Genomic DNA, 25842 nt, shown 5'->3' with positions numbered 1-25842 from the left:
ACTTTTGTTTTTCTATGTGAATTTTGTTACTATTTTTTCTAGCTCTATAAAATAATTCTTGGTAGTTTGATATGGCACCGAGTAAGTAAATTAACTTAGATAGAATTTTCATTTTCATTATATTAGTTTGGCCTACCCATGAATTATTAATACTTCTCCAATTATTTAGATCTGTCTTTATCTTTGTGAGAAATGTTTTGTAATGATGTTCATATAATCCCTGGGTTTGTTTTTGCAGATGGACTCCCAAGTATTTTATATTATCTGCAATTACTTTAATTGGAATTAATCTCTTGCTACTGGGTTTTATTGGTAATATGTAGAAATGCTGATGATTTATATGGATTTACTTTATGTCCTGCAATTTACTGAAGTGGTTAATTGTTTCATCTAGCTTTTTAGTTGATTCTCTAGGGTTCTCTAAGTTTATCATCACGTCATCTGCAAAGAGTGATAGTTTTGGTTCCTCAGTGCCTATTTTTATTCCATCAATTTTTTTCTTATTGCTATAGTTAGCAATTCTCGTACAATATTGAATAATAGTGGTGATAATGAATATCCTTGTTTCACTCATGATCTTAGTGGGAGGGCTTCATGTTTTATCCCCATTACAGATAAAGTTGTTCTTTTGGATAAATGCCACTTATTTTAGGAAAGGCTTCATACATTCCTATAGTAATGGTTGTTGTATTTTGTCAAAGACTTTTTATCTCTTGATATGATTTTTGTTTTTGTTATCAGTGTGGTCACTTATGTTGATAGTTTCCCTAGTATTGAACCAGTCCTGCATTCCTGGTACAGATCTCACCTGGTTGTATCATATGATCTTTGTAGTGCCATAATCTCCTTGCTAGTATTTTATTTAAAATTTTTGCTTCAATATCCATTAAGGAAATTGATAGTTTTCCTTCTCTGTTTTTGCTCTCCCTGGTTTAGGTATCAAAACCATATTTGTCATAAAAGGAATTTGACTAAGACTTTCTTAGGGAGCTTCTGAAGCTGTTGCTGCTTTTGTTGCCACCATCTATTCCCATCACCGGCATTTCATTGACGTGGGCTCAGTGTAGAGGGACAAAGGAGATAGTAGTTAAGAGAGCCATCCATGTATGAGATACAGGAAGAAAGTAAGTTTTCCTGGACCATAGAGAGTGCAGGGAATGGGGATTGCTATATAATTAAAGCAGGATTTGTTGAGACCAGGTTCTGATGAGTTATGAAAGCCAAGCACAGGAATTTCCCTTTGATCCTAGAGATAATAGGGAGCCACAGTAGTTTATTGATTGAGTGTTAGGGAAAGGTGGTGTGGCAAAGGAAAGACCTTTTCATGTTGTTTCAGTTGTTTTTCAGTTGTGTCCGGCTCTTGGTGACCCCCATTTGGGGTTTTCTTGGCAAAGTATTTCAGTGGTTTGCTTTTTTTTTTTTTTCCCTCTACCTAATTATAGAGATGAGGAAATTGAAGCAAACAATGTCAAGTGACTTGCTCAGGGTCACACAGCTATTGAATGTCTGAGGCCAGATTTGAACTCAGGAAAATTAGTCTTCCTGCCTCCAAGCCTGGTACTCTATCCACTGTGCCATCTAGTCACCCCCAGGAAAGACCTATAATTGAGGAAAATCACTGGCTATTTCGTGGATGATGGATTTGAGTGAAGGGAGATGAGGTAGTAAGGCCAATTAGAAGACTATTAATAAATAGTGTCTAGGGCAGCTAGGTGGCGCAGTGGATAAAGCACTGGCCCTGGATTCAGGAGTACCTGAGTTCAAATCCGGCCTCAGACACTTAACACTTACTAGCTGTGTGACCCTGGGCAAGTCACTTAACCCTCATTGCCCTAAAAAGAAAAAAAAAAGTTAAAAAAAAATAGTTTAAGTCAGTGGTGAACCTAAACTAGAAAGGTGAATATGTTGGTAGAGGAAAGGGAATATAAAATCTTTTTTTTCGAAATAGATATGACAAAATTTTGCTGTTCATTGGTTATGCACTGAGGGAGAATGAGTAATTGAGGATGACAGTGAGGTTGTGAACTTGAGTGACTAGAAGGAATATTATGCCTTTAAAGTAATTAATAGGGAAGTTTTTCATGTTGTAGATAAGGAAACTGAGGCCTAAAGGAGAAATTTTTCTTGCTCAAAGTTACACTCACAGTAAATGGCAGAATTGGCATATGAATTTTGGCTTGGTAGAGGGGTGGGTTTGGGACTGAAGATTATGAGGTTTGTTAAGATGCCTTTGGCACATCCTTTTCAGAAGGATGTGCAGAAGACATTTGGTGATGTGAGACTGGAGTTCAGGAGAAAAACTAGGCCTGTATATAAAATCTGGAAGTCATCTGCATATAGTTGGTATTTGAACTCATGGCAGCTATTGCGATCACCAAGTGAGAATATAGGAATAAACAAAGGTCTGGGTGAGAACTTTGGAGCATACATTTGGTTACTTGATGCAATGGGGCTGAATATCCTGCAAAAGATACTGAGAAGGAATGTCGAGACATGTACCTGGAAAATCAGCAGAGAGCAATGTCATGAAAATCCAAATAGGAGAGAGTATCAAGGAGGGAGGGGGATGGTTGCCAGTGTCATATTTCAGAAAAGTCAAGAAAGATTGTGATTGAGAAGTAATTAGATTTGGATTGATTTCAGTTAAATGATGAAGTTGGAAGCAAAATTATAGATAATCCAGGAAAGAGAGGAGAGAAAATGGAGGCACAGAGAACTTTTTAAAGGAGTTTAGCTAAGAAGGGAGGAGAAAAAAGGATAGTGGCTAGTGGATATGGTGATAAGATCTAGGAGGAATTTTTAAGGATGAATAAGACTTATAATGAAGAAGAGTGAGAATAAAAACAAGTAGAGAAGGAACCAGTAGATTGGGAGTGATTGAAGATTAGAATGAGAGAGAGAGGTGATGATAGAAAGATTATCTGGATAAATTAAATAACAAAGTACTAGAAAGATGTATGAAAGAGAATGTTAACTGTATGTATTTGATTCTTTAAAAAACTGAGTAAAGGGGGAGGGGCAGCTATGTGGCACAGTGGATAGAGCACTGGCCCTGAATTCAGGAGGACCTGAGTTCAAATGTGACCTCAGACACTTGACGCTTACTAGCTGTGTGACCCTGAGCAAGTTACTTAACCCCCGTAGCCCCGTCCCCCCCAAAACACAAAAAACCAAGTAAACAAAGACTGCTAGAAAAGAGGGGAAATTGTAGATAATCATCTTTTTTTTAGGGTTCCATGCTGCTCAGATCTTTCTTTTGAGTGTAGTTGAATTATTAGTAGTGCTAAGATTGTTATTGGGAATAATTGCCTAATTTTGAGATTTTATGACAAAAATGGATATTTTATTTCTGTTTGGTAAGATTAAAATCTTATGTGTAATTGTCATATATATTTTTCAGGTCCAATGATGCACCAGCAGCCTCCTTCACAACAGTATAATATGCCACAGGGAGGTGGTCAGCATTATCAAGGACAGCAGCCCCCAATGGGAATGATGGGTCAAGTTAACCAAGGGAATCATATGATGGGTCAAAGACAGATTCCTCCTTACAGGCCACCTCAGCAAGGTAATACAGAAGTTTTCTTGATTATTTTAAATAGTTATAACTGTAAGGGTTTAAATTGTTTTCATTTCTAATTAACTTTATAACTTAAAACATAATAAGTCAAAATTGGGCTTTCTTGTCTCCGGGCATTTTTTTCTTCCCTAAAATGTAACAAAAGAGTCATTAAGTAGACCTGAACTTTGTAGTTTACGTTTCTTTGTTTTTATTTAAAGAAAAAAGGAACATGATAAAAATTTTCATCACAAACACATTAATGTATAGGAAAGAATTCTAAAAATGTATTTTATTCTAAAATTCCTCAAATACCAGAACAAAATAAAACAGTTTTATGTTCCACCATTTTGTAATTATTTTTTGTTGTCTTTTACCTTTTCTTTTTCTTGCCACAAGATTCTGTACTGTTAATATTGTACATGTGTTCTTTCAGTTAACTTAATTGTGTAAGAAAAAAGCTACAAAATGTGTTATATGTGTTTGTGTATACCTATAAGATAACAGAACAATTAAAATGTCTGAAATGCCAAAGAATGGGTTGGGGAGTCTAAATTTGAGAAATATATCTCAAGTCAGATTAGAAAGAAAGCCTTTGGTAACAGAGAGAACACATTATTTACATCTTGACTGGTTGTGGTTTTTCAGGCCCACCACAGCAGTACTCAGGCCAGGAAGACTATTATGGGGACCAATACAGTCATGGTGGACAAGGTCCTCCAGAAGGCATGAACCAGCAATATTACCCTGATGGTAATCTCTCCTAATGTTAACTTTCCCATTTTCTATAACTGCCCAATATTAACGTAGACAGCAATTAAAAAACATTTTAATGGGGTGAAAAAGTTAGTAATCTGTTTCAGTAACAGATACCTTTTTAAAATAAAAGTCAGAAATGTTTATAATAATCTAAGCCACCAAGGATAATTTATTACAACTAATTTAAATTAGGTTTTGTGTAATATGTGCTTCCACATTTGTGCCATGGAACTTCATGTTTTATCATTGGAATCTCAGCAGATAAAAAAGGATCTTTTACTACACTCTCAGTTGTTAATTTCAACCAAAGCAATTTTGTTACATGGATTTGTCGTATTCCATTGTATGTACACATAGAGAATACAGTTTTTTAATAAGTTATTTACAAGTTGTATCAGTTTAGCAAATTTTGCATATTGCTCAGAAATTGATATATTTTATGATATTATAGTTGGCATCTGACATTCTGCGGTTTTAGTATACTGATTCATAGAAATTCATGGCACAGTTTTGTGTATTTTGAAGAAGAAAGAGGTGGGAATCAGAATTTAGCTATAATTTAGTTTTATAAGGAAAAAGGTAGGTTGTGAGACAATTGTTAATACAGGTGTGCCCCGCTTTAAGAATACCCAATGTATTCACAATCCAAATGTTTAAGATAAATTCAGAAATAGTTATTCAAATCAAAGAGATTCATTGCCTTTTAATAGGATTTACTTACTATAGGGTTCCTTTGAATAGTAAGCTCCTTTAATTATATTTACACTGAATTATTTGACTTGAGATTTAGGAGGAAAGAAACTTAAAACTAAAATATTTGGGAGCTTCTAAGAATTGAAGGTAAAACATTGCTGAAATTGTAATGTAAATAAATGGGAACATTTGTTTCAATGTGTAAAAATTTATTGGGAGCATAGCCTATTGCATAAAGCGAGGTACACCAGTAATTAATATTGTTCTAGTGCTATAATAAGTAATTTGGCCCTAACTACATAGGTAAAGGGAAGTGCACAAAAGTTATCAAATGAATTATATAATATCTTATAGTAGACATTTAGTAAATATTATTATTAGTGTTAATAATTATCCTTATAGTCATAATGATTAATTTGATGATTGGATAGTTCATGTCAAAAAAATCCCATTTTTCCATTATGATGTTTTTTTTACTTCAATTAAGCTAATTGACTCATCTTTTTATTTGCTGTGTGGATATAAATATATCTATAAAATTTAATATAAAAGTTTTATTATGAAGTATACTATAGGTCTTTCAAGAAATATAGTCTATTTTATTAAATTACATGTATTCGCATGACTACTTGATAAAGTTAAGCCAAAATAATAGTTTTAATCATATACTTTTAAGTTATTTTAAAACAAATTATTAATTTGAGCAGTACAAAAAGCTTTTGCATATATCCAATTTATTATTTTAATATTATATGAATAAAATAATAGCATACTTTCTTAAATATGAAAATTATATAGTTCTATATCTGTTTGCTTAGAAAAGATAAAAGGTTAATTGTACAAATGTCACATCTTTAAAATTACCATAGATAACTTATTTTAGTGTTCTTCATTAAGGATTGTTGGTTAAAAGTGTATATTTGCATTTTATATATGTGTCTGACATTTACATGGACCATTTATTCTTTTAAGTTCAATAATTATGTTAAGCAGCTTTGGGCATGTTCTATTATTTCTGAATATTTATGAAAACAGTATCGGTATTTCTAAGGTAGCTTCTCAGAACTTTGGAACACACAGAGCAGAGTGATGAATATAATACTCATAACTCTCTGCTCTTATTTAGTTATTCTTCAAAATTTTAGCACTTATTTTAGCTACCTGAGAGGTTGCTTTATTTGCACATTCCTTGTTAAGCATAGTTGTGAAGTGAGGAGTATTGGTACTAGTTTCTTGTAATCTTGCAGGAGAAATAGATTGTGTCTTAAAACAACATACAGGTAGGGTATGATTGCAGTTATTAAGGTAGAGGTAACTTTGAATCTGTAAAAACTATAATAGTTTTCTAAAGGTTGTATGTGAAAAATACTTGAAAGAATTTTAGAAAAGGCTTATGTTTTCAATTCCTAATGGTTTAAACAGGAAAATATAATATAAAAATTTTGTCTCAGTTTCTTTCAGGGGAAAAAAAAACCTTATGAAGCTCTGTTATATTTTGTATTGTCTTTAGCATATGCTGTGGAATTGGAGATCAGCAGAACAGGTGTTTGACAAAATATGATAATTGCTTCCTTTGTTCATTCTAATTTAATTCAGGTTATTTACATGTGAAAGGCCTAAATGCTTTCATTCTCTTTTTTTAATGGAAGATAAAGTTTTTTTCTCCCAATGAGGATTATCAGAGGGTTAAGACTGTCCCTTTCTGTGATGTTTCTAAAACTACTGCTTTTTACTTAAAAAAAACAAAATCTGCACGTTGACTCAATATGAAATTCAGTCAATATTGGTAAATATTTGGCTAATGCAATTGAAATTTTTTTAAATGTATTTCCAGTTAAATTTTTTTCATTTTATCTGAAAGTTTAAGTCTTTTTAGGGTTTTCACTCATTGGCCATTAACGTTTCTTCCTGTCTCTTGTCGAATTGATGTAGGTCATAATGATTACGGTTATCAGCAACCGTCGTATCCTGAACAAGGCTACGATAGGCCTTATGAGGATTCCTCACAACATTACTACGACGGAGGTATCTATATACCTTCACACACATATGCACATATATCTCCTCCCCCAGGAATGAAATATCTTGCACAAGGCAACCTATATCCAAACAAAAACTCTTGTAGCGTACTAGTTGCTGGCTACCTTGAAAGTTATGGAAACCCCACAGCAATCAAAATAATTTTCTTGCAAACACCTAAAATGTGTAACCATAATTTGCCATTCTCTAACAATGACTAAAAGATCTTTAGAAACCTTTTTTTTTATTCAGTGGAAATTTTCTATTTAAACACAAATCCATCAGTTTGGTTGTTTTTTTTTTCCCCCCTGTGTGTGTTTACATATCTATACATATATACATACATAATTTCATATACAAATATAGTACCTTTAGGAAACAGCTTGCTGATCTTGTGTAGCTAGTGTGTGCTCTTGTAGCTGTCTTTAATTTTGTCTTTTTTATTTTATTTAGCATAGTCATGATCTTATGACTGTGATGTTCCAGTAAATGTAATGCTCGTATGGCAGAGACGCTGAAAATGCTGCAGTTCAACCTTGCAAAATTGGCTTTAACTGCAGTTTGTTTGGCCGAATCCTTCTGTTTGGTTTGAGTTTTCTTTGTTTTGTTAACTTTTAAAAATCAAGATTGCATTTCATTTTTGTTCTTGTGTTGTTGGCTGTGCATCTTAGAAGGAAAAATAAATTAATTAAGCAAACCTCTCAATGGCTCTTTTTTTCCCTCTTCCAATCATCCTGCAGGGAATTCACAGTATGGTCAACAGCAAGATGCGTATCAAGGACCACCTCCACAACAGGGTTATCCACCACAACAGCAGCAGTATCCAGGTCAGCAGCCTTACCCAGGACAGCAGCAGGGTTATGGTAAGTACATAGCTTATTGTGAATTTTGTGGGGGTGGTGGTGGTGAGGGGTATGGATTATTGAAGAGTAAATAGATTACTTTGCCTGTTTTTCATCCTGGAAATGTAAAATTCGGATAAATTTGTTAGAATTGAACTTTGTTAGGAAATAGAAGCATAACTCTGAGGATACTGTCAGCTTCTTGACTCACAGTTCTGACACACTTAATAGTGTGAAATGAAGTAGATAGTTATTATTTCTTTTTTTGCCATGAATCACCCCTTGGTAAAAAATATTTACTTGAGTAAGCTATTAAATACTGCTCTTATATTGATAGACAGTAGAGCATTTATTAAGATTAGGGTTTTAAAATATACATTTATTAAGGTCAGCTACTGTTTAAAGCATGGGGGAATACAAATATAAGCAAGATAGTTCCTGTCTTCAAGAATCTTAGATGTTTTTTTTAATGGAGCATCTTAAATTTTTAAAAATACATTTTTATTGATATCTTTTGCATCATTTGAATTTCCTGTGTCCTTCCTTTTCATTTTCCCAGAGACCCATGTCTTATGACAAATAATATTTTTTCAAAAAGACAAAAAACCCCCAACATAATTAACAAAACTGAGCAATACGTTGAAAAAGCTGAAAATAAATATATTAAACATTCCATACTCATGGACCTCCTAATGGAGGAAGACAGCCCATAAAAGGTAGCTGGAAAAGGGTATGGGTTAGAATGTTTGTGGCACTGTAGCATAGAGGTGGCTGAGAGTGGTATAAAGGCCTGGTTCCAGGCAAGATAAAGTGTCTTAGAGGCTGAGTGCAAAGTTCTGGCTGCAGGGAGATGGGGGGGGAGGGGAAGAACTATAAACTGTAAGAGATACCATAGTTACTGAAAGCAAGGCATAAGATCCCTCAAAATACCAAAATAACCAAAGTAATTCTTTTGCTGAGAATATTAATGCTATTACTAGAAAACTTTCTCAAATCCTCCAGTACTTAGAATTTTTGGCATTACCACCCAGTCTTTCCTATCCTTCAATCCGAGGAAGAGGCATTGCTTTTTTTTTTTTCTTAATTGATGAATCCATCTACTTTTGTGTCTTACCATGTCCCTTACTATCTCCTCTAGGACTTTACTCCAACAATTATTTCATCACTCTTCAAGCCTTAAAAAACCTTTTCTTTATCCTTTTCAGCCAACTTCCCTTTTCTTTCCTTCCTTTTTCATTCCAAACTTCTGCTCAAAGGTACCTACATCTGATTACTTTATCATCATCTTATTTTTCCTTAGCCACTTGAAATCTTGCTTTTCTCTCCCTGTTCCTGTGACCCACTTATCAAATCCAATGGCCAAGCTGGTCAAGGACAGTTGGCTTCCTTCCGTCCATCTCCATTTTCCCTAAATCCATTCCTCCTTTAGCTTTGATTCGATTCATCAAGCATTTATAAAGCACCTATTGTGTGTCAGGTACTGCTAGGCACTGAGGATACAAAAAGTCCCAGTATCTCTTGGTTTCCAGTATTCTCTCTGGCTCTGCTTACTCTTACTTGGGCATATTCCTTATTCTGGTTGTCCTCCAGGCCTGGAATGCATTCCCTTCTCCACTCTGTCCTCCTTGGCTTCCTATAAGTCCCAACTAAAATCTTACCTTCTACAGGAAGCCTTTCTCAACCCCTTTTAATTCCAGCACCTTCCCTCTGTTAAATTGAATATAGCTTGTTTTTTGTATATCTATGTTTGCATGTTGTCTTCCCCATCAGATTGTGAGCAGGTTAAGGGCAGGAACTGTCTTTTACCTTTTTTTGCATATCCATAGTAAATGCTTAATAAATATTCTGAAGACTCACCTCTATAATATCCAACAAGTTAATCATCTGGTTTCTGGTTAAATGTGTCCTGTGATAGGTAGCTAACTGTGTCATACAGTAGCCCTGTTACACAGCTCTGCTAGTTATTATAAAATGTGTTCTTTTATTTTTCTAGGTTCTACCTTTTGTAACTGTACTCCTTTTGGTAGAATAAGTGTTCCCATTGCTTAGCACTGCGGTTTGAACATAGAAGGTACTTAATAAATGTTGAATCGAATTAGTGCTGATTCTGTCTTGGAACTAGAAGGGAAAAGTAATCTTTGTTTTAAAGGATAAGCCTTCAGATATTTGAGATAGTTACCATATGCTTTGTAAATCTTCTTTCAGTCTTTTAAGGAATACAAAGATACTCCTTGGTAATCCATTGTACCAGTTTGTTGTTCAAGATAGCAAGTTGTGTTCAAATACCATGAATAATACCGTTTTGTGGTGTTTTTTTTTAATGGGTAAGGGAAAAGGATTGGGACAGAACAAATTATCGTTCATAGAAATAGTTTTCCTTTAGTATTCTGTCCTTAAATCACATATTTACTTCCTTATTAGGAGGGGAAAAGGTATTAGGGCATCTATTGCAGAATCTGTAGCAAAGTGTAGGTATGTCTTCTTATTCTTTGTTTTGATCGTGACTATCAGACATTGATTTCAAATTCTCTCATCTCAAACTCAACATATGTACAATGCAAATTGTTGGGTGCTGAGGAGTGAATGGCATGTTTTACCAGCCTCAGGGTATTTTGGAGTATTACTGTAGCAACCCTGTGTACTGTAAAGTTAGGGTCCTAGAGACAATAAAGCTTACCTTGCTCTGACATGGTTCTTTGGCTCCACACATCATAATCAGCTTTATTAATTTTAGAAACATTAAAGAAATTCATGTTAATTTTTTTTCGGGGTAGGGGTTCTGAATCCTCTCTTTTCATTGGTGTAGGTAATGTTTGGTGAGGAAGCTACCTCTACCAATGTAGAACTGCACCGTATAGCCCTAGAGAGTTGTTAGGGAAAATTAAAAAATATTCCTTTCCCATTTCTTGATAAAGCCTTAGAAATTTTTCATGTTGTATCATATTTTGCCTATATGGAGCTTACTCTTCCTTCAAAGAACGGCTGGTCCTTTTAACCCATTATTTCCTCTTCCATTTGAGTAGTAGAAACTTAATATTTTATTACTATTTAGTTTTTGTTCCCTAGATTTAATAATAGAATTTGTATAGGGCTTTTAGGTTTGCAAAGTGCCTTTCCTATGTTTTCTCCTTTGATCCTAACAACAAGGTAGGTGTGATTTTCATTCTCATTTTACAGATGACAAAACTGAGGCACAGATAGGTTAAACTTTTACATACACACACACACACACACACACACACACACACACACACACACACTCACTCACTCACATTTTTAGTTGCAGTGCTACCAAATGAAAATAGTGCAATAAGGGGCAGCTAGGTGGCGCAGTAGATAGAGTACAGGCCCTGGATTCAGGAGTACCTGAGTTCAAATCTGGCCTCAGACACTTGGCACTTACTAGCTGTGTGATCCTAGGCAAGTCACTTAACCCCAATTGCCTCACCAAAAAAAAAAGAGAGAAAAAACAGTGCAATAATATATAAAACTTCATTAATTGAAAGCCCCATAACATTTTAAGAAAGAAGTAATTGCACTGATTTTTTTTTTTTTTTAGTGAGGCAATTGGGGTTAAGTGACTTGCCCAGGGTCACACAGTTAGTAAGTGTTAAGTGTCTGAGGCCAGATTTGAACTCAGGTACTCCTGACTCCAGGGCTGGTGCTCTATCCACTGCGCCACCTAGCTGCCCCGGCACTGATTTATAATAAGAAAAAATTTGTGATCATGAGGGATGACAAGGTAAAATAAAATGAAATACTATTTATATTAAATAGCTAAATGCTGCCATGTAAACACCAGGAAAACCTGAGGGAGAGTTCCTATTTTGTCTTTTCCCCCAGGACTTAATATCCAAGTATTCTTCTAATTGAAAAAATTAGAGTTTTAACGATCAGACCAGTGGAAGTTATTTAAGGTTAGGATTACTTGAGAAAATTATTTTTTTCTCATTTTAATCCTAAAATGCTGATTTATTGTTACCTGCTGATAGTTCCCTCTGAGATCTGTTTTTCTAATGCAGGTTTTCAATGTCTAGCTTTCTTGTGTTAGTCTGTTGTAGAAAACATTCAAGTGTCGAAGCTTTCCAACTTAAGCTTTATAAAGAATTATTTATGATAGGTGGCAGTTTTTGTAGAGCTAATATTTCTGTTTGTAAAACTAGATTTAGACTTGGGCAGAAAAAAGTACATCAATCCCTTACAATCTCTTTCATGCCAAATTATTCTTTTTTCATGGTCAAATAAGACATTTAAAATAGTGATGCCCGACAATGCTCTGAAGGCACATCTGGCTAACACAGCTTACTGCTCTTAGAGACTTTTTTTTCTTGATTAGAATGTTATATTGCAAAATATTTGACAGAGTATGAAGTAGTCATTTAGCTCTTTTGGTTAATAGTGTTACAGTTATGTCTCTAAAATCATATAACTGTAAGTTCCATGATTTTATATGTTCAGAGATATTTTCAACTTTGTAAACTGGTAGTGCTATGTTTCCTCTTCCATCTTCAGCTTCTTGCTTATTACACCTCTTGATAAAATACTTAATTCCTACAATGTATGACCATTATTATTGTTCTTAATTACTTTATAGCCATCTATTTCTGCTATTCATTTTGTTAAGGCAATTATAAAAATTTGGGATGTAAGAGATACTAGTTGCACTGAAACAGAGTATTTTAGAAATTATATGAATAATATTGCTATTTCGGAGTTGAGCTATTTCCTGTTATACAAAACTGGAGGAATATGTTGAAGTCCTGTAAAAAATAAACTAGAAAAGGCAATAGTGGTGGGTTGGGGTTTTTTTGTTTTGTTTTGTTTTGGTTTGGTTTGTTTTTTGTGGGGGCAATGAGGGTTAATTGACTTGCCCAGGGTCACACAGCTAGTAAGTGTCAAGTGTCTGAGGCCAGATTTGAACTCAGATCCTCCTGAATCCAGGGCCAGTGCTTTATCCACTGTGCCACCTAGCTGCCCAAGTTAACAGTTTTTAAAACTGTATATGTTGGTTGAGATAGAATTTAGCTTTTCAAATTTCATTGACTGAAGGCAAAGTATTTCTTCAAAGATTAATAATCCCCAAAGTAAGCTTTATGGTTACCCTGTGCAAGTCATTTCACCTCTGTTTACTTCAGTTTCCTCATCTTATTAAATGGGGATAATAAGAGCGCCTCTCTCCTAGGATTATTGTGAAGGTCAAATGAGAATTATCAAATACCTAGTACAGTGCCTGGCACATAGTAAGTATAAATGTTAGAAGCTGTTGTCCTCCTCCTCTTCTTCCTCCTCCTCCTCCTTATAGATTCAAAATTGGTAAACTTCATTTAAAAATGTAAATGCAGCCCCCCTTTTATGTCATAACTTAGAATTAAGACGATGTCGAAAAGCCAAAAACTAGTTTGGAAACAAACCTGCGTGGTGTTGCCTGGGTCCAAGTGAGTCAGTTACTAGTTAACTGCTAAATTTGTGGCCTTGTAGTCAGTCGTTTTACACATGAGGCAGGAGCAGCTAGATAACTTGTCCAAAGTCATGTGGGAAATGAGTAGCTACCAGAATTTTGACCTAAGCCCCTGAGCCCAAATCTAATGTTCTTTCCACTGTGCTTTGCCACCTCTTTATTACTAAATAAACTTCTTAGTTCTAAGGGACTTTTATTACTACGATATATTTTATGTTTTGGGATATAAATCCTTATTTTTTGGTAATAATCTTACAGGACCTTCACAGAGTGGTCCAGGGCCTCAGTATCCCAACTACCCACAGGGACAAGGTCAGCAATATGGGGGATACAGACCTACACAGCCTGGACCACCACAGCCACCCCAACAAAGGCCTTATGGATATGACCAGGTAAAGTTGCTATGATTATATGTCAGTTCTTTGTTTTGTTTCCCTTTTTATTAATACTGGCTTTTAGTTTTGAGGACTCCATTTTTTTGTCCAATGTTCTTATTAATGTCTTATTAAGAAAAATCTATTACATAAAAGTCTCACTGTAATGTAACTATTCTCTTTAGTCACCAGAGCCTGTCAGTTCTTCCTTTATGATATCTATTGCATTCATTTGTCTAAATTTCCAATGCTATTACCCTAGTTTAGAAGGTTGTTATCTGGCACCAAAATTTCTAAAAAGCTTCCCAACCAGTCAGTATATCTAGTACACTGCCATAAAATTAATCTACCTAAAACATATTTTCTTCATCTTACTTTCCTAGTAAGGAATGTGCAGTGGCTTTCCAATTATGCATAACCAGAGTTCCCAGCCTTTTTTGGGGAAATGTTATTTGTTGAGAGGGGAAGAATTGACAGGACACAATATTATTTATAAGTTGTCACTCTTTGTATTTTCCTCCTCCAAATTGATTTTAGTGGGAAAAGGGAGAGTGGCCAACAATTTCCCACATATACCATCTGCCTATTGGAAATGCTTATGTTATGGAAATGGGGGCCATGTTGGTAGCTACTAGTTCTAAGTTTACCTGTTTGATATTAATGATCACTGTCAATTAGTTGGAAGGCTCTGGCCTACAGGATAATAATCCAAACTGCTCAGTGGGATGTATAAACTCTCCATCATCATCTGGCTTTATTTTAACTCTAATTCAATTGTCTATGTCTTCCTCATAGCGATGTATCACAAGTCCTATGTAACAACAACAACAATAATAATAGTAAACATTATATAACTTTAAGGTTTAAAAAGTACTCTTTATATATTATTTTATGTACATATGTACAATAATTCAGTTCTTCTTTCTAGTACCTACCACTCCCTTGAATCCTTCACACCCTATTCTTAATCCTTTGCTCTTTTTTTTTTTGAGGGGCAATGAGGGTTAAGTGACTTTGCCCAGGGTCACACAGCTCGTAAGTGTCAAGTGTCTGAACTTAGGCCCTCCTGAATCCAAGGCTGGTGCTTTATCCACTTTGCTACTTAGCCTGCTCCCTTCTTTTTTCTTTCTCTATAGAATGAATACTATCTCATCTTCTCCCAGTTTATCTGAAATGTACTCATTGTTTTGAGGCTTAACCCAAGTTCCACTTCTTCCATGTTGCCTTTCCAAATAATTGCAGATTATATTAATCTTGTCCTTTTTTGAACTTGAATAGCTGCATTTCTGTCTTACATTATTATCTAATTGTTTTATATGTATAAATCTTATCTTCTCAGCAAGATTGTACACCCTTTAGAGATAATCAATCATATCTTTCCCCCATAGTACTTACTATAAATAATTTAAACTACATAGTTGGTACATAGTTAATACTTTTAAATTTACTAAATTAAAATGACTATCTTTACTAAATACAAATGCATTGTATAGTATATCCTATACAGAATTATACATTCTTTGCAAGGTTCAGTTACTGGCATTTTTCATTCCTTCTCCCACCTGTGAACACTAATAGAGACAAGGAGATCATGAATAATTGAAATAGGCAGAAAGAATAGCATTTTAACTGGTAGTTAACTGTTTCCCCCCAAATCTACCAAAGCTTTCTGAGTAGACAACTTGATTAGTTTGAATTTTATCCTTCTGTTTCCTTTCTTATGCTTTCTGGATGGTACTGGTAAGAAGTAAAATGAGCTCAAGTTACACAGGAGGAAAATAACAAGAAGCTAGATAATCGACAGATTTAATAATGAGCTCCTTTATTCAGGGGAAAGAACATTGGATTGCCATTCAGAGGACCTGAGTTCAAATCATACCTCTTCCACTTCCTACCTATGTGATTTTTAATAAGTTACCCTCTTTTGCTTTAGTTTACTCATCTGTAAATGAGGACTTGATGATTTCTGTTGGCTCTTCTAGCTCAAAATTTATGCTTCTATGGAAACTATTGAGTTTGGGTGAGTAATATCTGTAGCAGTTGGATCTGTTGGATATTCTCTCCTAAGCAATGGATTGCTGCTATCCAGCCTTCATCTTGCAGACTCTTCCTTGTTTTTCTATTAAATCTTCTACTGGAGGGCCACCAAGCATTGTGGCCTGTTTTCTCTAATCATCAGTCACATAATATGAAACAAATACCTGTTGAAGAGCCTCTATAACCAATTCATCTATTTCTCCAGTCATTCATTTCCCTTTTATCTTTTATATTGCTTCTTAACAGTAAATCTTTGTAACAGTATGATACTCCAGACTATCAAATTCTCTTAATTACCAAGACCTTTCCTTACTACACTGACTCTATAAGTAAAAATAACTAACCCTAAAATTAGCTCTGAGTAAAAATGACTTGAAATGTTAGTGTTGCAAAAGGCAGAACATTGGTGTCAGGAAAGTATGTATGTCAGATGAGTAAACTAAGGCAAAAGAGGGTAACTTATTAAAAATCACATAGATAGGAAGTAGAAGAGGAATGATTTGAACTCAGGTCCTCTGAATAGCAATCCAATGTTCTTTCTCCTTTATAAAGGAGCTCATTAAATCTGTTGATTATCTAGCTTCTTTTATTTTCCTCCTGTGTAACTTGAGCTCATTTTACTTACCAGTACCATCCAGAAACATGGGGTGGTTTTGAGCTAAATTCAGAGTCTAAAAGCTGAGACCTGAGACTGTTAGAGTGTGAGAGTAGATTTAAACGAATGGTGCTTGGACAGGGGATTGAACTAGATGCACCTTCAGCTCCTAAGATGTCATTTTAAGTCAGATAGAATGGAGTGCATGCAAGTTGGTTGGCTGAAGGGGAGAAAAATTTCACCTCATCCTCCCAAGGAACCCATAACCTAAAAAAATTTTTTTGTTTAGATTTTTAAGATCTAGCTAGTGATGACAATTCTTAGATAAGTTTGGTTTAATTTGAAAAGTATTTCTTAAATGCCTGCAATATGCAAGGCACTGAGCTAGACATTATGGATACAAAACCAAAAATACAAGTGATATGACCCTGGCCTCAGGGAGCTTACATTCTCCTGGGAAAAGATACAGTGATTTTATAGATCAGTAAATAGAAGATAGAGGTAAAAACTAACAACTAAGGTTATTTAGGAAAGATTTTGCAAGTAGGTGTTACCTTCACATAGCCATTGTTCCCACCTTTCAAAATGTATTTAATTCAGAGTGGGAGAAGCTACAATAATCCAACTCCCAGAGTGGGAGTTGAAAAGTGCAAAAGTTCTGAACCCTCGTACAAGTTGTAAAAGGGAGAAATTATTTGATTAGAATTGGAGTCTGGCATTTCTTGTGCCAATATTCTTTTGCCCTTTCTCTACACTCAGTCAGTCAGTATATATTAAGCACCTACTATGTGCCAGACACTTTGCTAAGTGTTCCTTTCAAAATACCAAAGAAATAGGACAAGCAATGTGTCTTTGTACTTGTGGATACTGGGCTAAAAGTTTAAATATCCTTAAGGTATGGAGGGGGAGGGAGGACAGAGGAGCATTAAGTGGAGGTAAAGTCTTTCCCTTAGTTTTAGAAAAGCCAGCAGATGAATGTAAGCTTCTGGATGACATAAATGTAACCATTTTTGTTTTTGCATTACTCATGCCTCAGCACAATGCCTGGCAGAAAGTAGGTCCTTAATAGATACTTACTGATTTAAATTGAACTCCTTCTCTTTGTACACTAGACTGCTACTGACAAAGGCAATCCTTTTGTCAGTGAATAAAGTGTTATATTTTAAATATTACATCTTGCTGTAATATTAACAGCCTGAGTGAAAAAACCCCCAAAGATTCTAAGTGAACACCTAAACTTTTCTGATCTCTTGGAATTGTCTAAGGGAGTTGATAGTAAGGATGAGCTTAAGAAAATTATAGTAAGAATCCCCATTGTTAAGGAAGGACTTGATTATAAATAATAGTAAAAATCTGACACTTATCCTACAATAAGTTTATGCTTTGTTACAAAATACTTGTGAAGAAGTTAATAAATATAATTTTACCATCATTTTATATATGAGTAAACTGAGAAGTTTAAGTGACTTATCTATTTCACTTGGAGGTGAGAAGAGTTGGAGTTGAAACTACCAAGCTATTTAACTCCTACCTCACCTCACTCTTTTTCAGTATATTAAGGATGTCATCTAGGCAACTTTTGGTAGCATGCCTAGATAGTGATATTAATTTGGATTCCTTTATTTTATATGCTACTCTTTAAGAATGAATATATCTCTTTTTGTAGGAACATCGATGTTTTCAGGTTAGTATTTCAATTCTAGGATACATATTTTTTTGAACCTTCAGTGATTTTATATACCTCAGAAGGAAATCTGATGGGTTTCAATAAGGAAAAAAAAATTTCTTAGTATCTCCAGTATAAGAGTTGGAAGGGCCTCAGAGGCCATCTAATGTAACTAGATGAGGAAACTGAGGCTTAGGGAAGTTAAATGATTTACTCATACAGTTAAGTAATCATCAGAGGCAGGATATGAACCCAGGTTTTCTAACTCCGGTGCCAACTACTTCTAATTTACCATGTTATCTCCCTTATTTATTTAGTGATTATTGGTATAGCATTCTAGTAGGAATTGAGGGTGTGAAGGTATATGAAAAATAAACCCTACTCTAAAGGAGCTTATAGTCTTTGAGACACAGAGAAAGAGACAGAGAAAAGGAAGGAAAGAAGGAGCAAGTGAGTGAGACATGTACAGACAACTGTGATTCATGGAAAGAAATGATAAGTATGGAGAGAAGAGGTCAATATTTACATGAGAGTAACTTAAGGAGGGAATGAAGGAGTAATGGAGGGTAGAAAGTGACATTTGAGTTGTGTTCTGAAGAAAAGGGAAAGATCTCACACAATGGATATAGGATGAAGGAGAGTGCATTCTAGTCGTGGGGGAAGTTTTGAGCATGATAAGAAGTCAAGGGAAAAAAGAACTAGACTTGGGGATAAAGAAGCAGGAATGTTGAATAAGTGAAGAGGAACTAGTAAGTGAAATTTGGAAATGTAGCTTGGAGTTATTTTGGAGGGCAATGAATGCCAAAATCATAATGTTTTAGATAGAGAGATGGATAGATAGATAGACGGACAAGATAGATAGACAGATATCTATCTGTACATATTGATAGATAGAGATAGATAATAGATATGGTATTTAGGTGGTACCATGGATAGAGTTGCCAGGCCTGGAGTCAGGAAGACCTGAGTTCAAATCCAGTATCAGACACTTATTAGCTATGTGACCCTGGGCACTTACCCTTTTGACCTCAGTTTCCTCATCTATAAGATGAACTGGAGCAAGAAATAGCAAACTGCTCCAGTATCTTTGCTAAGAAAACCTCATTTGGGGTCATGAAGAGTTGACCATGAATGAACTGACTTAATCAGTGGTATCAGAACCAAAAAAAGGGGCCCTCCAAACCATATTTAAGAATCCCAGTTGGTCACTTATTGAGTTAGACAATCACATGTTTCTACATTTCTTTTTTAAAAAATACATCAACACATTAAAATCATGTAAGAACTACATTTTAATCTGGTCGAGGCTGCAATCAGGAGCATTGTGGGCCTCAGTGTATCCTGTGTTTGACAGCTCTGCTCTAAATGTTTTTTAGAGGAACACCATCACCAGAATAGTAGGTTCAGAAGATTATTCAAGAAGTAGTATTCATTGGCGTTGGGAAGTCTAGTTAGTAGGCTTTTAAAGTAGTCCAAAGAAGAAGAGATGAAGACCAAAGCTCGTGTGCAGTGAGAGTGGAAAGGAGTAAATAAATGTTGTGGATGTAGAATTGACAAGATTTGGCAACTGATTTACTCTCAGGGAAAGAAAGGGAAAATTCAAACATTCACTAAGGATTTGAACTTGGGTGATGTGAAGATGTTGACATGGCAAACAGTGTTCAGTGGTTTATGGGAAGGCCTCCTCTCTCATCTTTTTTCTCCCTCTTCTATTTTTAATTAATAAATCCATAAACATTTATTAAGCACCTGCTATGTGCCAGGCAATGTGCTAAGTGTTTTGCCTTGATCATAGGAATTTTCTTTCCTCTTTTTTTTTTTTAACAGAAACATAATTTATTTGTATAAAATTAACAAAAACCAGCTGGGCTGCATATTACTTCTTTTCCTGAATGGACATCTGGGCAACTGCTTTCTGTGCTTCTTCTGCAGCATCAGGAGAGGCTGCTGCTGATACATTCAACCAGTACTTTTGCTCTTATTCTACAATGATGACTCCCAAAAACTAGGACCTCTGCTTTTTTGGGCTTTTTCACCGTTTTCCTCTTGATTGAATAGATCTATTTTAATCTGAGCTCCTGAAAGGGTCTCCATTGCTCAAATCCTCCATCCTTTCATCTCTATGAGGGCCCCCACAAGCCGAGCCTCGACCAGGAACTGTAGAGGGCCCTTTTCTTGGGTCTTGGGTCTCAGCCTCTGAGGACGGGGCTGGTTATACTCTTCTTGAACAACTTGGTTGCTCATGGTGTCCTCGGGACTCAGGTGAAGCCTGCACAAAGTGGAGGGAAAAGACTTCTTTCCTCTTTTCTTCATTCTCCTCTCTTCTGTTCCTACAACAACCAACTATTTCTCCTTCTCACTCTTCCTTCTCTCCTCTGCCCTCAGTGCTCACAATAGCCACATGCATTATCCCAACCGTATCCTCTTCTTGGATTGTATTCCCTTCTACCTTTGTGCTCTTTATTCTTTGTTGTATTTACCATTAAAACAGGGTGGCCAGTCTGTGCATTGGCGCACTGGGCCAGGCAGACTTGTTTCTTCTCATGTTCTTCCTTCAGCTTTTCCACTTTTTCTTGCTGTCCTGAGGCCAGTGCTGCCCTTATTTTTGTCCAAGCTTTTCCTGGTAGCTTACCCTAAGCATAGGTTTTTTGCTTTAGGCCAGGAATCCACACTGCCTCCCACCGGTTGTGTTCTCTTTTAGTCCCCCATTGTCCTTCATTCCCTAATTTTATGACCTAAAACCTTCCCACCTTCTGGGATAACTCCCCATGCTGGTTATTAAGACCCTTTTATCATCTAACTCATTATCTTCTATACCACCTTGTCAGGAATCAGCATGCAGGATAATTTTTAAAAAAATTATTATTCATAGTATTCTTTACCGGTTTCTTTAAGAAATGTTCTCAGTCAACTTAACCTGTGGATTTATGTTTTATAATAAGTCTGTGTTTCTTCCAGTTCTAAAATTCTGTTTTCATTAGGAGCATACAAAATGCTTACCTGCATTGTGGATTAAATATAACCTATATTTTGGACCAGTAATTTGATAACTGAACTGTAATTTATAATGTTTCTGGGAGAAATTTATTCCAAATTCCAAGCATCCAAATTAAAAACAAACTTTTGGAGTACAGCTTGTTATAGCTTGAGGATTGTGTGTATTAATGTTATGAGTGACATATTAGATGAAAACAGTTAAAAGCTATATTTGAACATTAAAATCTTTTATAGATGATGTAGATTAACCCAGAAAAATGAAAAAGTTTGAAAATTTAGTCTTCCTTTTTTGGGGGAGGAATTCTATCATTTTCATGATTCCTAACTTGTACTCCTAACTAGGGAATGTGTTGTGAAATAGAGTTTACAAATATTTGCATCGAGGGGCAGCTAGGTGTTGCAATGGATAAAGCACCAGCCCTGGATTCAGGAGGACCTGAGTTCAAATGCGGCCTCAGACACTTGACACTTACTAGCTGTGTGACCCTGGGAAAGTTACTTAACCCTCACTGTCCCACAAAAAAATAAAAATAAAAAATGTTTGCATTGAAAGAGTGACAAGGTTTTTTGGTTAATTTTGAGGGACTTTTTTATTGTTTTTAAATATTTTCCTTTTAAAAAAATTGTAGACTTTTTACTGTGTGACTCATATCCAAATACTGGCATGGCTGTAAATAAGCTTTTTTTAGTGATTTATTAAAGCAAATAAACTTTAATATAAGAAATTTTTATCTGAGTAAAACATTCTAGAACTTATATTTTCATAAATGTTTTCATGTAATGCATAGTAAAATTGTTTACTTATTGCAATATGGTTTCCATTTTACTTTTTAAAACCAATAAGGCAGAAGGCAATCACTACTGTATTTTCTTTATCCTTCTAGAGATTGGAAATTTTGTAGGATTATTGTGATGCATAGTGATTAAACTAAGTAGTATTAGGAGATGACACATGAGTATATATTCTGCACATCACAGCGTAGATTAACAATATAGCTTCAAAATGACTGTTTGGCTTAGTTGACAATTTCTTGCATATTCACAGTTATCAAAGTAATTTGCAATTAAATGAACTTTCAAAATAAATTCCAAGGTGATTCTGCCCCTTCAATTATAAGATTTTTTGATTCTTTAAAGTACAGTTGTTAATTTTTAGTAGGATAAATCTTTCTAAAATGAGCTGTCACTTTTCATTCTTTGTTCCAACAGAGGAAATGGTAAAATCTATTATCTAATCATGTTTAAAATTTTATTTTTTAGGGTCAGTATGGAAATTACCAGCAGTGAAAAAAGTACTTACATTCCAGTAGCCAGTATCTATTAGCAGCCATATTGACACCTCAGCACTGTGGACACCTCCCTGTGAAGAAAATATTTCATTCCGTCTAGTTTTTGAAAAAATCTTGTGGATAAATGACTGTTTTTCATTAAGCAGTCTTTATGGGCTAGTTGTAAAAAGGCTATAGTATCCAAAAAACCCTTCTGATTTCACATCTCTACTCTAGATGGCAACATTGGACAGAAAATACAACATAGCCAATTTGCAATGATTTTAGAACTGTGTTTCAAATGGCCTGTTACAGACTGAAAGGTGTGAACAGCTTTGTATGTTTATGAAGGTTAAGGGAATTTAATACTTTTCCACAGATTCCTTTGTAAGGGGAAGAGGGAAATGCACACTTTTTACAACAGCAATATTTTGTATATTATGTTTATTTCATATGCAAGGCAGTATACTATGCTATGGGCAGGATCAGAAACCCTCTGTTAATGTGGATCCGAGCATGGTAAATGCTTGATTGGGTTGGTCTCAAAATGGTGTAACATAAAGATAAAGGTGAGGGAGAAGACAAAGCACGCCATATGTCCACTGTTCAGATCTTGTGTAGGAAATTTGAATCCCTGTTATCTGTAAGATAATCAAGGGCAATGTGATGCTGTTTTGAGTAAAAAGAATACATTTTTTAAAAGCCGCCTTGTTTTGTGGAGAGAAATCTTTTTGTAAAGATCATTTATAATACAGTTTAAAATGTGAGGCAATAACAGAACTACTTTGGGTTGGATCTGAGAAATCTTTGGTAATAGCTTCATGTAAATTAAATGTTAATCCCTTCCTAAGAGCAATAACAAAACAAACAGACCAAAAGTATTAATTTTACCTGCTTTGAAGTAAGCAGGGGGATACAATAAATGATGTCAAGGAGAGTTTGATTTAGTAATTTTTTTTAACCATTAGATGGATAATTGGTTTATAATTATTTAGCATAGGAGACTTTACCCTTATCTAACTTTCTTAATTGGGAGTAATATCTTTAGAAAGGGACATTTTTGTGTTTGTCCCATTTTCATATTGGTTAATATGAGACCAAGAAATGTTTAGGAAAACATTTAATGGTGAAATATATGTATCAGGTTTTGTTGTGAAATGCGTTGAACCCTACAAATGTTGCATGTGAGAGATAAGCAACAGTACCTTGTTCAATAGCATGGTACCTAATTTGAGAACTCCCTATCCCTAATAATTTCAGCTAACTTCAAGGATAATATTGAATTGTGTAGGAATCCATGCATTCATGAGTTTTCAACAACAATTGTGCATTTCTAATTTGAAAGCACAATTAGACTAAAGATAAAACTTAATTTTTGTCAGTTGCCTATGCCTTGGAAGGGGATATTCTTATTTACTGAATTTGTCTTTTCCACTTCTAACTAAGAACTAAGTGTATGTGATACCATAGCATTTGAATGAGATAAAACATAAAGTGTACTGAAATGGAGGAATTCAAATTCATTTGTTTGAAAAGGAAATTTTTTTTTCTTTTATTAAGTTGGTCAGTAGGAAATGCACATCAAGGTTTGAACAGATAAAGCATGAACAGCATTATTGTGATTGAAATGCTTGTAGGTTCTGTGCCAATTTTCCACCACTGTGTACTTCATTGCTATTTAAAACTGTATCAACTCTAACGGAAGAATAAATTATTTGTGATTTTAATTTTCTCATTTGTTTCTTTAAATTAGATCTCTCTCTCTCTCTCTATTGTCTTGCCTAGAGACTTTGCTGTGGGTTTTTTATGTAAGTTGGTCCAGTAAAAGCAAAACTGTATTTGTATTCTAGGACTTTATCAAAATTCTCTTGCCATGCCCAAGTTAATTAGAATTAACTGTTCAGTAATCAGCCTGTTGTGTAGGCTGTTTGTTACAAAATTCTTTCTCAGAAAATGAAGTCCATGAGGCTATAATCAAGATGACTGAATTAGATAAATGAGTCGAGGAGACAAAAATGTGCTGAACCCAACCTGGTATAGATATGTTATCTCATTTGAAATAAGCTCAACTGACATTAAGAAATAATTTGTCTTGCCAACCCATCTTCTGTTGTCTTATTCTCCTTTTAATGGAAACTAAAATTGCAATTTTAATAAGCAGAATTTCCTCTAGGACTTCCTTCCTGGAGACTAGTGCATTTGCAAGGTTTAATTGTTTTATAACGGTCCTATTTCGTAAAAGTTTTTAATTGGTGGTGACAAAAATTACCTTATTCCTTTGATACCTTGTTAGAAGAATAACTTAAGCTATAGCTTCCCACCAAATTTGGTACTCCCATCTAGGTTATGTATTTTGAAAATATGATTGTTTTATTTTTTAAAAGTTGATAATAACAGGCAGAATTTTCCATCCTATAAAGATTATCAAAGTAAAATAAATAGTATAGGCAAAACCATACTACTAAAAATAAAAAGTGAATGTGGATCACCAATTTGAAAATGAAATACTAGATTCTCTGGGAATTAAATTGTTGCTTATTTTATCATGTAGATTTATGGAAGCAGATTGAAACCACTGAATCTTTTGGCAAACGAACTCTGCTATGTAGATCTGCTACTGGAGGAAATGGTGAACTTTCTGAAAATAAACATGTATAATCAAGTGATATAATGGAAAACAGTAGATTAGGAATCAGGAGACATATCACACCTATTTTACTGAGGAAAATTAGATTCAGATTTCTTTATCTGTAAAATAAGAGGGTGGGACTTAATGAGATCCCTAGCTTCAGACTGTGAGTCTAATGCTTGTATAAAAGGTAAGAACTATAGTGATAATCGGTATAAAATTGTTATTTGTTTTTGTACTAATTAATTCTTAAAATACATTTAATTTATGCTGCTCTAAAATCTACTTGGGTCCATTTTAAATAATAAGTGAAATGATTGAATGGGAGAGGAAGTTGTGACTACTGTAATTGATGTCCTTTTCCTTAAGATTAATGAATTCGGAGGAGGTGGGGGAGGGGGCTAGGTGGCTCAGTGGATAAAGCACTGGCCCTGGATTCAGGAGTACCTGGATTCAAATCCAGCCTCAGACACTTGACACTTACTAGCTGTGTGACCCTGGGCAAATCACTTAACCCCCATTGCCCCGCAAAAAAAAAAAAAAAAAGATTAATGAATGCCTGCAAAATTTGAAGTTTTTTTTTTCCAACTTGAAAATAGTTGAAATTTTTCCATAGAGAGTTTATTGGAGAATGTTAAACATTTTTTGTGTTCTGCTTATTAAGAATACATTTTTCTCTAGAGTTGCCTGACTGGTTCTACATTAATTTATTAATAATAAGAGCTAGCATTTAGATAGTGTTTTAATGCAGAGCTCTTTACATATGTTATTTCCTCACAACAACCTTATGAGGTAGATGCTGTTATTAATGCTCATTTTACAGATAAGGAACTGAATTGAAGTTAAGTGACTTGCCCAGAGTCACACAGCTGGTAGTAAGTATCTGAAACAGGATTTCAATGCAGGTCTTCTGACTCCATGGCAAACAATGCATCTACTCTACCAC

General features: G+C 34.9%; 1 protein-coding gene across 5 annotated transcripts in view; it reads left to right on the top strand.

The window, feature by feature from the left end:
* Positions 1-23994, top strand: part of SS18 (SS18 subunit of BAF chromatin remodeling complex) — a 107194-nt gene extending 83200 nt beyond the window's left edge. For 2 of the 5 annotated variants that reach the window (XM_043970254.1, XM_043970284.1), the window contains 6 exons: positions 3401-3568; positions 4208-4312; positions 6944-7036; positions 7771-7893; positions 13589-13722; positions 22260-23994. In XM_043970254.1, the coding sequence (XP_043826189.1) occupies positions 3401-3568; positions 4208-4312; positions 6944-7036; positions 7771-7893; positions 13589-13722; positions 22260-22286 (650 nt within the window). In that variant the 3' untranslated portion in view covers positions 22287-23994. The remainder of the gene's footprint in view (positions 1-3400; positions 3569-4207; positions 4313-6943; positions 7037-7770; positions 7894-13588; positions 13723-22259) is intronic. The other 3 variants (XM_043970274.1, XM_043970265.1, XM_043970294.1) reach the window with 3 other exon arrangements.
* Positions 23995-25842: the final 1848 nt, after the last annotated feature.

Source organism: Dromiciops gliroides, chromosome 1, assembly GCF_019393635.1.
Source record: "Dromiciops gliroides isolate mDroGli1 chromosome 1, mDroGli1.pri, whole genome shotgun sequence".
Classification (NCBI taxonomy): domain Eukaryota; kingdom Metazoa; phylum Chordata; class Mammalia; order Microbiotheria; family Microbiotheriidae; genus Dromiciops; species Dromiciops gliroides.
Note: the sequence above shows the minus strand (reverse complement) of the source record. Positions and strands in the feature narration are given on the sequence as shown.